Below are 17158 nucleotides of genomic sequence, written 5' to 3'. Positions count from 1 at the left end.
TAGTCCTTACTGACACATTTTTCATTTTTTGATAGCATTATGAGGTAAATACAGCAATAATGTAAAACAGAAATGTCTGAAAACCAGGCTCCTTCAAAGTGTTTCGTATGGGGTCAAAAAATAGATGAACCCCAAATCGGTAGACACTTTTGAAAATGTAGGCCTTAATCTCTATTTTACTGAGTTCTCTTTTTAAAATGGAATAATATTCTCCTGCTTTCATGGGTATTGTGAAGGTAAAATCATTCTGTGTGTGAAATGCTTAGGTAGTCAGTGATGAGCACTATAGGACAGAATATAAATGAATAAATAGCGTTAGCCTAACCATCTTTCCTTTCCTTTAGCTCTTTGTATTTTTAAAAATGATGAGAAATAGCAGGGAGGAGTTCAAGCAGATTTTAACTACCTGTTATTTTTCCCACTGTGACCAATCTTTACTTTAAAGAACAAAATGTTAACATCTGATGTTTGATCTTAAATCTCTGTTGGTATTAGGACAGTGAAGATCCCTGACTCTGCAGAGGGGCTTGGATTCCAAATCCGGGGCTTTGGTCCATCGGTTGTCCATGCTGTTGGGAGAGGTAAGAAACAGGAGCTGAATGGGACCATGGTAATCATCTGTCTAACATCTGATTAGGCCTGGTCGAGGTCGATCACACTTACCATTATAATTTCAGTTTACGTATTCTTCTCTGTTGAGACAAACACCATTAACTCAAACTTCCTAATAAGATTTTTAATAGTTTTGAACCTTGAAAAATCTGCAGAATGTTATTTTGTTATAAGCGTAACAGATGGTAAATAGGTAGTCATTGAAAATACTGTCTTATGAATAGGCTAGTATGGCTAAAATTTAGACTCTCTTTTTTGGTTTTTACAAATATTTAGATTAGTTCTTTAAGTAACACTTATATAGGTTTTAAGCTCAAATATCCTTTACAGATTCAGGAATAATTATGAAATGCAAAAATAATTGATTCAGAAAATGGCATTTGGAAGCAATGTTCTGAAGGCTACTTAGTTATTAAATTACATGTTTATGGTCTGACTCATCTGAAAACCCTCTTGAGAACATATGTGCAGTTTGGACAAATCCTTTCATACAGCTCTGGGCTCCAGTGACTTAGACCATTTTACTAACTACAGATGTTTGCTCTAAATAGTGTTTTATGTCCTTTCTGTGACATGATTGCCAAACATTTGCCAACTCTTTAACCCAATGTACTCTGGATTGCTGTTCTGACACTGATGAGGAGCAGAATTCTCAAATTCCCTATCTCTGACTATAGTAAACAATCTGTTGTGTATTGTGAAATGCAGAGCTCATTAAAACCATATTTTTAGCCTGTGCTGTGGCAATTTACCCTCCTGTAACTGAGAAACCTTAGGGTATGTCTACACTACGAAATTAGGTCGAATTTATAGAAGTTGTTTTTTTTAGAAATCGGTTTTATATATTCGAGTGTGTGTGTCCCCACAGAAAATGCTCTAAGTGCATTAAGAGCATTAACTCAGCGGAGTGCTTCCACAGTACTGAGGCAAGCGTCAACTTCCGGAGTGTTGCACTGTGGGTAGCTATCCCACTGTTCCCGCAGTCTCCGCTGCCCATTGGAATTCTGGGTTGAGATCCCAATGCCTGATGGGGCTAAAACATTGCCGCGGGTGGTTCTGGGTACATGTCATCAGGCCCCCCTTCTCTCCCTCCCTCCAGGAAAGAAAGGGCAGACAATCGTTTTGCGCCTTTTTTCCTGGGTTACCCGTGCAGACGCCATAACCACGGCAAGCATGGAGCCCGCTCAGCTCACCATCACCGTATGTCTCCTGGGTGCTGGCAGACGTGGTACTGCATTGCTACATAGCAGCAGTAACCCGTTGCCTTATGGCAGCAGACAGTATAGTAGGACTGGTAGCCGTCATTGTCATGTCCGAGGTGCTCCTGGTCACCTCTGTGAGGTCGATCAGGAGCGCCTGGGCAGACATGGGCGCAGGGACTAAATTTGGAGTGACTTGATCAGGTCATTCTCTTTAGTCCTGCAGTCAGTCCTATTGAACCATATTATAGTGAGCAGGCAGGCGATACGGATTGCTAGCAGTCCTCTTGTACCATCTTCTGCCGAGCAGCCGTGAGATGTGGATGGTATGCAGTCCTTCTGCACCGTCTGCTGCCAGCCAAAGATGTAAAAGATAGATGGAGTGGATCAAAACAAGAAATAGACCAGATTTGTTTTGTACTCATTTGAAACCCCGCCTCCTCCCCGCCCCCCCGTCTAGGGGACTCATTCCTCTAGGTCACACTGCAGTCACTCACAGAGAAGGTGCAGCGAGGTAAATCTAGCCATGTATCAATCAGAGGCCAGACCAACCTGCTTGTTCCAATAAGAACAATAACTTAGGTCTACCATTTCTGATTGGAACCCTCCGTGAAGTCCTGCCTGAAATACTCCTTGATGTAAAGCCACCGCATTTGTTGATTTTAACTCCCTGTAAGCCAACCCTGTAAGCCATGTCATCAGTCGCCCCTCCCTCCATCAGAGCAACGGCAGACAATCGTGCATCTGAGTTGAGAGTGCTGTCCAGAGCAGTCACAATGGAGCACTCTGGGATAGCTCCCGGAGGCCAATACCATCGAATTGTGTCCACAGTACCCCAAATTCGAGCGGGCAAGGCCGATTTAAGCGCTAATCCACTTGTCGGGGTGGAGTAAGGAAATGGATTTTAAGAGCCCTTTAAGTCGAAATAAAGGGCTTCATCATGTGGACGGGTGCAGGTTTACATCGATTTAACGCTGCTAAATTCGACCTAAAGTCCTAGTGTAGACCAGGGCTTAAACCAAGCAGTATGATTAAGTTTGGCAAAGCAACCAGTTGAAAGAACCAGTCAATTTTGGCCTGAGCTGTGGTTCCAGAAACCAGGTCTTCAAGACCAGAGAGTCGAATACTCACCAGTCTGTTAATTACTTCCACACCTGGGTCTCAGTTGAGCTGTCCATCCTTATTCATCAAAGCATTTAAGCAAATATTTTAGTTCCATTGATCTCAATGGCACATAAGCACATGCTTAAGTGAATTGCTGAACCAGGATTCACTTAAGCATATGCTTAAAAGTTTTCCTGAACTGGGACCATGGTTTTCTGGAGTCTGAATAACAATTCTGCAGTCTTGAAGTATATTATTTAATGGGATCTGTTTAAGCTTTGTCTCTAAATCCAGATATTTGTTGGAACCACATTAGCTGATTGTGGTGTGATTTCAAGACACTTAATTTAAAGTGCAGCTATAGTCTGTAAAAAGTGATTGTTAAAAATCATAGTATGGGATTCCAAATTTATTTTTTCAATGCATTCCTTATCGAATTCAGACAGTTTGCAAGTTAAAATATGATTCAACTGTGCAGGAGGGCCCCAAATATTTTGTATCAGCCTGGGAGCAACATGTTCATTCTTCATTGGCATCTTTTGTTGACAATCTCAACAGAGGAGAAAGGAATAGAATATGCCTGGAGACCAAACTAACTTTGAACTCCAAGAGCCAGTCCCTCCAGAATAGGTTTGAGGCATGCTGGCAAGATATTTTACACTGCCACTACCTTTGCCATACTTGTTCAGTGGATAGAGCACTTTTTCAAGGTTATCACTCTACTATGGAAACAAATCACTGAAATTTATATTTTATTTTTTATTCAAAGAGTATTCTTCATTTTTATTCACAATGATTAAAGTTAATAAAATTTCCTATTCCAATAACCGTTGACTGTTTTTTGGGTTTTTTTTTAAACTGGAAGCTAGGCATTTTCCATTACACATGAAATGGTAAAGAGATTAAAATAGAACTGAATACACAGAAATGCCCTTGGACTTGGATTTTTCACATACTGTTTGACAAGAAACTCCTCGTCTGCTTTAAGACTTACTTTGAATTACAGGGAGAGTTGTCAGAAAGCTTCTGATTTTTATTTATCAATAGGAAATTTGCTGTAATCAAAGAGCAAAGGTTTAGGACTCTGAATGGTTATAGTTATTTTCAAATTACAGATTTTTTTTATCCTCTTTTACTACAAAAGTCAAATCTTCCCCAGCATTTTCAGCTAGGTGCCTGGGGAAATTTAGCAACAAACTGACCATGGCCTCAGTTGGTAGTGTTTAACAATTTTTCAGAATTTGTTTCACAATAGAATTTGACTACGAAATGAGGAATATTAAGGGGTTTTTAAAAAATAATTCTTACAGTAATTTAGAAATTACACACTAGAAGCTTAAAACTAAAATCTGTTTCCTTACTGAAATAACATTTCCTTAATTGCACGTGCACACTGGTTTGTTATTGTTGGGTTATACATCAGTACTGGGCTGTTGACAATATGTTATTTTTAGTGAAATAGTGCATTACATCATATTATTTTTATAAGCTATTAAGTATTACATGAACTTTGCAATCAGACACAACAAAACCAACAGAGGATATCTTGTTCTGCAGTATTTTATCAGGTGAAATTTATTCTAAGACAATTACAATTAAATTAATATAGCTGAGGTTTGTAGTAGCTCTCTTTGAACAGTTTTTCAATAAAATGTTCTACAGGATTATGATATGGTCCCCACACTGGGGATCCTCTAGCATGGAACCCTGAATCTTTGCAGAGTCTCATTGACTTCAGAATTCTATTGTACTAGCAATAGTCATGCAAGAATCAATAGTAGCAGATACTGAGGCAGAATGAGGCACTTGGACTGTATGTTTGAAAGGGGATCTTTTAGCATGGAATTTGGCAACTTTCACAATTGTTTTTAAAGGGACTGTGGCAGCTGCAGCAGGTCTCCACCCTGGACAGTGCATAATTAAAGTGAATGGAATTAACGTCAGCAAAGAGACTCATGCAAGTGTTATTGCCCACGTCACAGCCTGCAGGAAATATAGGCGTCCAATGCAGGTAGACAAGTTTACTGCTTATGCCCTCATTGCTCTACCCATTGTTTTTTTTGGTTTTTTTTTTGTTCTTTACATCCAGTTGTGGGGGGGGGAAGGGAGGAATAAAGGGGAGGTGGCTAATTAAAATATAAAAACTGATGAGATTACTTAATATTTATTGCTGACACTCAAGGTCTCTTTAAGTTCTGCTTCAAAAAACTAAGCTTTTAACTAAATAGTTTTCTCATGTTATCTTTTTAAAGGATTATTTCCAGCAATATTATAGCTCTGTGCAGAAAACACCATGAAATATATTATCATCTGGATGGAGTGGAGTTTATACAGCTAGCTGTGTGCTCATGAGAACATAGCACAGTTGATCTTTTTCCTGACTTTTATTAACACTTAGCACGTACAGAGCAGAGTGAATATATCCTGTCTATAAAAGTTTCTCTACACTTCCATTACAGTGCAGTGTTAGAAATAAATATTATTTCAAGGATTCTGAGTTTCGTTTTTTTATATGAGCAAATAAATTATTCTTGCTTTTAGTTTAGAAAGAAAATTGAATGTCCACAGTAATTGTCACGATAAAACAAAACAGCTGGATTCAGTAATGTAATCTTTCCACGTTCTTGGAAATTCTTCATAAACTGTGAACCAGTTAATTAACTTCACAATGTCTTTCAGTGAGTGTTAAAATTCAATTAAAACTAAATGTGAAATCCTCCTCTCAGACTACTGAACAGATATGAGATACGCAGCAGAAATAGGGGGTTGTTTCAGCTGCATCATGCAAATACTGCTTCATGAACATGTTTCTTTGGATTTCTTTGTGCTCCAGTACAGAATTGAAGCAGTTACATAACATGTGCAGACCGAGTGCAACAGATCTCTGAATTCTGGTCAAAAGGGGTAGTTTTACTCCCAGACACAGTAGCATGGATTCTTTTGCCCTAAACTGGCTAAATTAAACGGCTAATAAGTACTTTATACCTGAGTGTTTCACAGATGTGGATTTGCTATGGAGATGGGTGGGCATCCAGAAAAGGAGAACTTAAAAATTGCTTGTATGCCTATCATTAGGTGAACAATTACTGCAACTGGATGTGAATTCCGTTAAAAGTTGTTTGGTATATCACAAAATATATATTCTTCTTCCCACATATAGCATTTCCTGGTGTTTAAAGAAAAACTCATCAGGCTCAGAGCAGCATGCTGAAATTTCCAAAGATAACACAAATCTCTACAGACTGAGGGCTGTGATATTTTGGTTGTTGGGTTTATTGTTTGGGTGCTGAGTGGTTCTGGTGGCCTGTGATATATAGGAGGTCAGCCCAAATGATCAGGCAGTCCTTTTATATAGCACTCTTGGAAAACCTGGGTAAGAATAATATGTTTTGGAATAGTCTTTTGTGTTAACTTTAGTGATCTTTCTAGTGTCTGATGCATCACACTGCAGTATTAGTGATTTACCTGGCTGGTAGTACTTCAGCACAGGAGCATCCATTATCATTTGTTTTAATTGTCAAATGCTTGCTGTTGGGGACCTTCCCAGTCCCTCTGAACATCCTGCCTTGTGAGCCAATGGATGGGTTTCAGAACTGTAGCCAGGTGTGGACAGAACATGGACAGAAAATATATCTTTCCTGTGCACCCTTTTCACATCCACTGGAGCTGGCATGTCTCTGACTACCTTGATCTTGTTGGGATCTGCTTTTGATCCCTCTGCTATGAGTAGATGTATATATATATATATTCTCATGCTGTTTGAGTCACACTTTTTCTGGGTTCAGTTTTATGTTCTTGTCTCTGCATTGCTGCAGAAACTTGTAGTTTTCTGTCATACTCTTGTTCAGCTTCTGTATCATTGCTCCCTTCACCTACAAAGAGGATATCATCTGCAATTATTTTCACCCCAGGCAACCTTTCCAGTGCTTGGGTGAGTCTTCTCTGGAACATCTCTGGGGCTGGACTCATGCCCATCAGCTTGCACGGCCATCTGCAGTGACCAAATGATGGTGCAAAGTTTGCCAGCATACAGGACTCTTTATCCAGCCTTATGTGTCAAAACTCATCCATCACATTAGAGACTACAAAGATTCTAGCTTTGGAAAGTTCTACCAAGATGTCATCAATTGTGGGAAGTGGATAGGGACATCTATTTAATGCCTTGTTCAGGGGTTTTAGGTCTATGCAGATAAGTAATTTTCCTGACTGCTTCTTTACCATTGCCATGCTTCTTACCCAGCCTGTATTGGCCTTTACAGGTGCTATGATGTGCCTGCGCTGCATACTTTCATGCTCCTTGACTACTGGATTACAAAGTACCACTGGAATTTTCCTTCATGGTAAACTCAAAGGTTCCACTGTTGGGTCTATTTCCCATTGAAGCTTTCCTTTGAGGCACCCATTGCTTTTGAAAACATCCCTATATACTTTTAAAATTATCTCCATTGTCCATGGGATTTCCCTTTTTGCTCTTTGCACTCTAGCTATAAAATTCTGATGCTGCACCTGATCCAACCTGTGGCTGGTATGTGTATTGCCCAAGAGGGGTTGATGGTGTTTATCATCATCCACCACCACAAATTTCTGCTGTATCATCTGTTATTTTTTGGGTTAGTGATTGAGGTCACTTTTTCCTATGGACAGCATTAAGCTTGCATTGTATGTTATTGGATTGTGTCTGCTCTCTGTGAATGGTATGTTTGATCATATTGCAGGAGGCCCCACTGTCCAGCTGAAATCGGACTATTAACACTCCTGCATTCATGGAGGTTGGCATTGTCCCTTGCTGCTTTCCTGTCCCAACAGCCTGAATGTAATATGCTTTCAGACTCAAGGAGATAATAATGACGTTATCAACACTGTCTGATGTGCCATCTCCCTTTTATACATATCTGATTGAATTTTTCTGGGACTGTTCTCTGCTCTTGTACACATTACTAAAACGATTCAACTTGCCACATTCCTTGCAATGTTGTCCAAGTGCGGAGCACTTCTCATTGACCTGCTCATGCTGTCTTCCACAATTAGTGCCCCTCATTATGTGTATGGAACCCTGGCTACTTGCTCTCCTGTGTTCTTGACTGCATGTAGTTGTGGGGTTTTTGTGCCTCCTAGGGCTCTCATTCTTTCACTTGAGGCTTCCGCTCCCTGTCTGTTTAATGTGAGACCACCTTTCTGGACTAGCCGCTCCTGCAGTATTTCTTGCAGATGGTGATCCCAAGTGCCACAGACTGTCCTTTCCCAAATCAGGAAGTCTGTCAAGTCTTCAAAATTGCACGTAGTAGCCAGTGTGCGTAAGGCAGAAATATAGGGATCTAGCCATTCCCCTTTGGCTTGGTCTCCAGTGAAAAATCTGTGTTGTGTCACAGTTTTGTTCTGCTTTAGGGACGAATAGTTTCCCAGGGCTCCTAGGGCTGCTGTGAGGCTTGAGGCAGTGGTGTGCTTCCGAGGGGTGCAGATCTCTCTGCCTTGTTCCCCAGTAAGGTAAAATAACAGTTTTACTTTCCTACTGATGTTGTCCTCTTGCATGGCCAGATCTGTGTCCTGCTCAAACTCCTCCTTCCACTCGGTCCATCTCTGGTCTAAGCTTGGATATGCAAAATCCAGGGCTCTTGGGGGCTTCAAACTGAGTTACATGGCTCATGCTGCCACCTGCTGCACTGCAGAGAACTCACAGCTCAAATGCTGCCACCATGTTTCATTCACAAAAAGTGAAACCAAACGCAGGTTAAGTTGAACAAGTGGAACTTTAGTAAACCCTCTGCACTGCTCTGTCCATGTGGCTGAGTTGCTTCCTGCCTAACTCCACCCATTCCCTGTCTTCTTAGTGTCCCTTCAATAACAGCCCCATCCAAGGTATATGGCCCTCTGTCTGCAGTTCCACTGATCATAATACAACATCTATTAGTTTCTTTGTTGGTGACACTAAATGTGACTTGACAGAAGATCCTGTAGAGTTTGTGCATGAGCTTTAGCTTACATTCATTATATAGCACTCTTGGAAAACCTTTTTAAGAATAGTATATTGTGGAATAGTCTTTTATGTTAACTTTTGTGATCCTGCACTTTCAGCAAAAATAAATAGAAATAAGTTTCAGATAATGTTACTCCTTGTGATAGGCTGTCTAACGTCAGGTTAGGAATAATAAGGAACCTGTTCTGTGTCAGCCAGAATAAGGCACCCTTTGAACCAACAACAGGTACTTAAATCTCAATTTAGATATGGTATAGATACTGACTGAATGCTGCCCATGTGTCTGAGCAGAGGAGACTTGTAAAATACTCTGTAGTCAAATCAGCAACATCTGGATCAGCCTGGGAAGCAGAATGGATTCAAAATTATTTCCTGTGGCCTGCTTGTGCACAACAAACTGCAAACAATCAAGAGAGCTCCTTGGGAAGATTTTGTCCAAAAGTTAAAACACAAAACGTTAAGCACTGACTTTTCCACTCCCCCCACCCCCCCACCCCATTCCTGTTGCTTTCCTCCAGTCTCTTCCTCCTCTATCTTTTTTTTATCCCCACCCTAACATGCTATGTCTGTGTAATATTGTCTGATTTTGTACTGTTCGGTCTTGCAGCTTTGACAAGTTGTATATTTGTGTAATTGAATAATTTTATTGGCTATCCTGTGAAATGTGCAGTATTTGGTAACATAAACAGCTGTATGTTGTTTACCTTTTTGTATTTTTTATTATTTCTTTATGGAAATTAATTAAAAAATCACAAAATCTTAAGCGAAATATAAATAGTTCAGAGTAAAAGGTAAAGAAGATTCAAATGTGGATTTATCTAGAGAGAAAATATGTCTTAATCCTTCAGGATATTATACTAACCATTACTTTGCAGATGATTATAAAGGTAATGAATGTATATTGCACCTTAACCAAGCACAACCTGGTTTAACAGTTTGTTTAGAAGACATACCGAAGATTAACTATTGGCATCCTTGCTTAACTTTCATTTCATCCCACAATTTTCTCTTTACAGGCTGTGATTTCAGTTCAGTCACAATGCAGGATTATTTTTGTCATGTATTCTGCTATGGTAACTGGAGGGTGAGAGATTGATAGGTACATTGCATGTCAGCTATGGGGATGAGAAGGATGTTCAGCCTATTCCATATTTGATTAGCATCATACATTATTAAATACATTGAAATATTAATTTGAGCCCAAAGTATCTGATTATGCAGCCCCGCACTGCTGGATACAAGTGAGATCAAGTTTTGTGCAACACTTCTGAGGAAAAAACATATGGTCTGCATAGAATAGAGGCAATTCTATACTGAGTATAGGCATGAGGATTCCTACAGACACCTCCAGTGAAGTTCTGCAGGTGCACATAATGGAAAGTGGGAGTGTGTTTAGAGGCAAGCGGATGTGTTCTGTCCCCATGGCTGGTGTTCGACAATCAATGCAAGCTCCAGTAGGCGTGCAGCAGATTTAGCGAGATAGAAGCTGGTTCTGTTGTTTTTATAGTTTCCTGTTATAATAAGGCTTTCAGTGTATTCAAACAACTTTTTTAGGTATGCATTAAGGGCATTTTTATTGACACACAAAACAAAGTGTAGCCATATTGCATACACTGTTTAAAAAAATGAACTGATGAAATTTCTGTTATCAGTACAGTATGTTTCCCTACAACTGGTTTTAGATAAAAATCAATCTCACTCCCCTGTTATTTCCAATGTTATTGTTTGTTTTCAAAATGAAGTGCAGATAGTAATTGATAAACATCCTGTTGCGGTAAGGAATTGAAATAACTATTTCCTGTTTGAAAGCAGTGAAATGAGAAAGCTTTGATTATACATGCAATTTTTTTTCTTTTATAGCAAGATTCCATACAGTGGGTATATAACAGTATAGAGAGTGCACAGGAAGACCTTCATAAAGTGAACTCTAAATCCCCTGGAGATGAGGGAGGAGATGTCTTTGACTGCAAAGTGGAAGGTGTGATCTTTATTTTTTGCATGTCATCCTTTAGAATTTCTTTCTGTTAGCAAGGAACATAGACATTTCTCCTTCCCACTAGGGAAACTAAAAGCAGACTGCGGGTTTTAATTTACATAAGGATTTATATGCAATTGCATATCTGACATAGAGGAGAGTTAAAAATACCATCACCCTATAATACTGTGTGAACTATCTGAACAGTTCCTTGGATCCATGAGAAATTTTGTAGTATGGCATTTTCATTAAAATCTCATTCATTTGCATTCATAGGACATCTTATCCTATAAATTATCTGGATAACATTCACAAATAATAACAAAATAATTTAAGGCTAATTAAAATTAATTCAAAGTTCTGTTGGATCACAAATAATGAGTCACATATCCTTCAGGATACTTTTCAGGCAAAAGTTATGAGTCTACAAGGATGATTAAGAAAATGGTTAATAGCTGACTTTCAATTAATTTCTCGGGGCAAATGCTGCCCTCAGAGTTGTATGTGTGTCTCTGGAGCAAGAATTCAGTCACTAGTGTTAGAATTCTACAATTTAACAAGTGTTTCCAACTTTCCATTCCTTTGTAAGAAAAGCAAAATGTCTCCCTTTACAACCAATGGGTTGTGTCATAGGACAATTCCAACAGGCTTTCTCACACTTCATCTAACTCAAGCTTTAGTCAGCCCCAGACCTGAGTTTGTCTGAGTTTGAGTCACCTAGTTGGCAGCTGGGATTTCTTGATGTTCATTTCAATAGAAATTATCTAAAGATTGCTACTTCCATAGGGTCTGCAGTGATTGTTCTTTTATTTTGATTTAGGTCTGAAGCAGCCAAAACAAAACTAACTATATTAATGTTCTTTGTTGTAGAAGTAATTGACAAGTTTAACACAATGGCAATAATTGATGGGAGGAAGGACCATGTAAGTCTGACTATTGATAATGTTCATCTGGAATATGGAGTGGTTTATGAGTATGACAGTACTGCTGGAATAAAATGCCATGTGGTGGAGAAAATGATTGAACCAAAGGGCTTTTTCAGCTTGACTGCAAAGGTATGAGGCCTATGTAGAAAAATTACATTTTTATGTGTATTAATTTTATATTATACTTAATTCCACTGAAGCCACATCTATCTGTTATTGATTGATAGGGTTATAAATGTTTTATTTCAAGTCTAATATTTGCAGGTCACCTTTGTCCTGCTGACATTTTAAATCATGACTATGTGCTCAGTAAGCAAAATAAGTTATGTTGTGGTCATAAATTGAACATCTAAACTCAACAAATGCCAAAGAATTCCTTTTTGCTACTAAAAAAACTTCAAAGAAGTTCAGAGACTTATTGTAATTGAACCTCAAAACTTTTTGAAGGGTCTGGATATGAATTGTCACATAAAAATATTCAAGACCCCATTTTCAAATGGTCTGTAACCTGACTTCCAAAACTGCAGGTACAACTTTCTGAACTTAAGTTTCTGTGCATACACAAAAGTAGCAAGGTGCCTAGCTATTTTTTTTGCATATTATCTCCCTCCGAATAGACACAGAAAAATGCATCTGCAAAAACACAGATTAGGAAAACGTTGCACAAAAATTTTGAGGCTACTTTGGAAATTTTCACCTAAATACTTCCAAAGCTGCAAAAGTGGGACTTCTTATTAATAACATGGGAAAGATGGCTTAATTAGAGCTGTTGCATTTTACATCTAACTATTAATTCATGTACGAATACAGTTTTTATTAATTCCTGTTTTATCACTTACACAGTTACAGGCAAGGATAAATAGAAATTAAAGGCAAAACTTTGTGGAGTGAATTCAATTTCAGGTTATCTTTTCATTGATTAAATCATTGAACCACAGGGATGTTATTACTTGCTCTAATAATACAGTATGTAGAAGTGTTTATAATTTAAATATTTTTTACTAATCTTGTATTTTTAGGATTAATTTTTCCACTGCCATACTCTGAATATTTGTAAGAAAAATAGAGTTTTCAGAATGCTGACTTTTGGCCTCAATTAGTACAACTACTTTATACTGAGTCAAGCCAGTTCAGGAATTGGTTGCAGATCTTCAAGGAACACCTAGGTGCTGCAGAAAGTGGGGCTGGTTAATCATTGTGTCTATCTTCCCTCTAAAGATACATCTACAATTAAGATGGGATGTAGACTACAGACACTGCCTGCCCAGCTAGCACAGATCTAAATACCAGTGTAGACAGTGAGGCATGGCTTAGACGGGTAGAGTACCCTGCATACCTGAACCCTAGGGTGTATACTCTACGGCAGTGCTTCTCAAGCTATCTGATGTGACAGACCGGCAATTTTTTTTTCCAGTGTGTGCACAGACTGGCAGCCGATGGCTTGCGGACCGGCAGCGGTCCGCGGACCACCACTTTGAGTAGCACTGCCCTACGGGACTCTGTATATGCTCAAGCAGTGCATGCCACATCTTAGCTGATATTTTTAGCCGTGTATTGTCCTGCTGCCTCCCCCTGGTGGAACCTTTCCCTATTGCCTCCCTGCTGCTGGAGCCTTTCACTGCCACTTGTAGCTTCATGCCACAGTGAAAAATGTGGCACGTAGTTACATATGTTGTGCCTGTACTCTACATGCCTCCATAAGTGTAGACATAGTCTAAGTCAGTACTGACCACTGTCTCATTACGATATCGGGAATCACTGTGCTACTGCAAAAACTGGGCTTGATTCTTAACTGGATTGCACTGTGTATAATTGTTTACACTTGTGCAAAGTGGGTGTATAACACTACAAACTCAGAATGGTAGCATTTTACTTCTGCTTTACACTGATGCACCAAGTGTAGGTTAATCAAGAATCAGACCCCCTAATGTCTTTCATGTGGGATGTTAAACAGAGATTATGGTAATTAAAAATGTCATGGCTCTTGATTCAAGTCCAACTTGAAATTTCAGAAAGTGGTTTCACATTCTACTAAAGTAAATTTCTCTGCACTTGCAGTTGGATATAATACTTTTCTTCATTTTCTTCCTTGTGTTGCTTTGCAGTGTTAAATAGTTGTATATTCCTTGTCAAAGGCAGCTATGTTTCAGTAGGGTGGGGAAGGGGCCCTTCTGCATTGCTTTCCTACACTGAGGAGGGATGAGGCTTAATTAGTGAAAGTTTGTAAAGCAGGTCAAGGTTCTCAAATGAAAGATACTATAGTAGTGCAGAGTTTTACCATTATTAAATATATAATGAAAATGTGATCCAAATGTGATCCAAAGATCTGCAGAAGATTTGGTACTGTGTTTAAATAAACTTCATTATAGCAATAGAAGAAGCAAAATATTCTGAAGAAAAGTTTTGCATTATTAATTAGATCTGAGGAAACTGAAGCTTTTAATTATGGCCAAAGCAACTGGGAATCTTTAATTAATTTACTGACTGAGTACAGTAAAAGAGTTGTATCTTAATGAATATGATAATTATCGGCTCATCTCATCTATTTTGAACAAATAGTAAAAATGACTGAGCTGAGTTCTCATGTATGCTGATTTAGTGACTCAGTATCACATAATCTGTCAACAGGTTAGTTTTATTATAAATCTTGTAGCTGATAAATAATTGAAATGAATGCTTGCTAGCAGAAAATGTATTTCAAGAGAGACATAATGGTTACATTAAGAGTGATAGAACAAGTCCATAACCACATGTGGTCATGAAACACTGTACGTAACATGTATAGTTGGAGTTGCTACTACTAAGACAAGGAGTTACTAAAAGGAACCCTTTTCTCCCCAAGCATCATCCTTTCTAGTTACTCAGCGTACCTAAAATGTTAAGGGACAATTGATTTTCAGGTTTTTTTGCTTGTAAATATCAGGACTGATAAGTAATGTTCATTTTAGTCATCTGACTTCATAATGTACTGCCATTGTCTTTATTACTACAGATTCTCGAAGCACTGGCTAAAAGTGATGAGCATTTTGTGCAAAACTGCAACAGCCTGAATTCTTTAAATGAAGTAATCCCCACTGACCTCCAAAGTAGATTCAGTGTAATTTGCAGTGAGAAAATTGAGCATATCTACCGAAGAATCTCTAGTTATAAAAAGGTATGGATCAGAAAATGTCTTGAAAATCTGCTATTTCCTTGTTGTGAAAGAACCAACAAAAAGTAATGAATTTGAATGTCTATTAAACATTTTGGTTGCAATGACAAAACTGGTGATTAAATTTGACCCACCCAGATGCCTGAGTACCTAAACTGAGTAATTGCATAATTTTATTGTAATGGGGTATATAAACTGATGAGGAAGGTGCCAGAAAGTGCTAGTTCCACCCGTCTGGTTTTGTCAATCATGCATAATAGGTAGGAGGCCTTTAAAATGCAGGAAACTGCAGTCAGTTGGGGTGGAAGGAGCAGGACTGCTCTAGGTAGGAGACTGCTGTAGTGAGTCCTGGAGCCACCAGGGGAATACCCATCTGAGAGATCTTCACCCCCACCCTACCAGGGAGTGCAGTGAGCGCCCAGAGAGAGACTAAAGAAGTCTTGCAAGGGACAGGGGCCCCTTGTAACCAGTAAGGAACCAGGAGCTGGAGCTACCCAGTGCAAGTACCTGGGAGTGGTCAGGTTCTCCCAGCATCAGGGAGAAAAACCTCAGGAAGTCCTTTACATATACATGTGCCCTTCATTGTGCCTTTCATTCATGGGATAAGTCTTATCCTGTCTTCGTCTTGTTGAGCATATAGATAGTAACCAACTTGTTAACCAGAAATTCTGTGTATTTCCTATGAAAGACCAAAAGCACTCTGTTTTGTAGCATTCACAAATCTAGTGAATTTTCATAACTTACCCAATGTGAAGCGATATTAGTGATATTAAATTCTTATCATATTGCATGTTAATTTAAAATATAAAGTTGTTATAATTTAACTCCTCACTTGCAGACTGTAGTTTGAGTCAACGCTTTCCACCTTTCCTATTGACAGACTGCACTGTAAATTATCGGACAACTGTTAGCTAACCGTTGAGTTTGTAAATATGTCAAAAAGTGTATTGCATATTATAAGTAAATGAGTGAATGCATTTATTGAGTTTGGTCTGTAGTTTCATGCTACTTCTGTGTGTCACCAAGGGAAGGTCATGCCTGACTAATCTAATCGCCTTTTATGATGAGATTACTGGTTCTGTGGATGAAGGGAAAGCAGTGGATGTATTGTTTCTTGACTTTAGCAAAGCTTTTGACACGGTCTCCCACAGTATTCTTGTCAGCAAGTTAAGGAAGTATGGGCTGGATGAATGCACTACAAGGTGGGTAGAAAGCTGGCTAGATTGTCGGGCTCAACGGGTAGTGATCAATGGCTCCATATCTAGTTGGCAGCCGGTATCAAGTGGAGTACCCCAAGGGTCGGTCCTGGGGCCAGTTTTGTTCAATATCTTCATAAATGATCTGGAGGATGGTGTGGATTGCACTCTCAGCAAATTTGCAGATGATACTAAACTGGGAGGAGTGGTAGATACGCTGGAGGGGAGGGATAGGATACAGAAAGACCTAGACAAATTGGAGGATTGGGCCAAAAGAAATCTGATGAGGTTCAATAAGGATAAGTGCAGGGTCCTGCACTTAGGACGGAAGAACCCAATGCACAGCTACAGACTAGGGACCGAATGGCTAGGCAGCAGTTCTGCGGAAAAGGACCTAGGGGTGACAGTGGACGAGAAGCTGGATATGAGTCAGCAGTGTGCCCTTGTTGCCAAGAAGGCCAATGGCATTTTGGGATGTATAAGTAGGGGCATAGCGAGCAGATCGAGGGACGTGATCGTCCCCTTCTATTCGACATTGGTGAGGCCTCATCTGGAGTACTGTGTCCAGTTTTGGGCCCCACACTACAAGAAGGATGTGGATAAATTGGAGAGAGTCCAGCGAAGGGCAACAAAAATGATTAGGGGACTGGAACACATGAGTTATGAGGAGAGGCTGAGGGAGCTGGGATTGTTTAGCCTGCAGAAGAGAAGAATGAGGGGGGATTTGATAGCTGCTTTCAACTACCTGAAAGGGGGTTCCAAAGAGGATGGCTCTAGACTGTTCTCAATGGTAGCAGATGACAGAACGAGGAGTAATGGTCTCAAGTTGCAGTGGGGGAGGTTTAGATTGGATATTAGGAAAAACTTTTTCACTAAGAGGGTGGTGAAACACTGGAATGTGTTACCTAGGGAGGTGGTAGAATCTCCTTCCTTAGAGGTTTTTAAGGTCAGGCTTGACAAAGCCCTGGCTGGGATGATTTAACTGGGAATTGGTCCTGCTTTGAGCAGGGGGTTGGACTAG

At 39.5% G+C, this 17158-nt stretch overlaps 1 protein-coding gene across 11 annotated transcripts in view; it reads left to right on the top strand.

Annotated features, from left to right (window-relative positions):
• Positions 1-17158, top strand: part of PREX2 (phosphatidylinositol-3,4,5-trisphosphate dependent Rac exchange factor 2) — a 328942-nt gene that overhangs the window by 159745 nt on the left and 152039 nt on the right. For all 11 annotated transcript variants that reach the window (XR_012157169.1, XR_012157170.1, XM_073330905.1 and 8 more), the window contains 5 exons: positions 496-581; positions 4790-4926; positions 10750-10867; positions 11735-11919; positions 14783-14944. Coding sequence is in view for 9 of the 11 variants with exons in the window: in XM_073330905.1 (XP_073187006.1) it covers positions 496-581; positions 4790-4926; positions 10750-10867; positions 11735-11919; positions 14783-14944 (688 nt within the window). In the remaining 2 variants the exon portion in view is untranslated. The remainder of the gene's footprint in view (positions 1-495; positions 582-4789; positions 4927-10749; positions 10868-11734; positions 11920-14782; positions 14945-17158) is intronic.

Source organism: Lepidochelys kempii, chromosome 2 (genome assembly GCF_965140265.1).
Source record: "Lepidochelys kempii isolate rLepKem1 chromosome 2, rLepKem1.hap2, whole genome shotgun sequence".
NCBI lineage: Eukaryota > Metazoa > Chordata > Testudines > Cheloniidae > Lepidochelys > Lepidochelys kempii.
The sequence above is the reverse complement of the archived record's forward strand: the minus strand, read 5'-3'. Positions and strand labels throughout refer to the sequence as shown.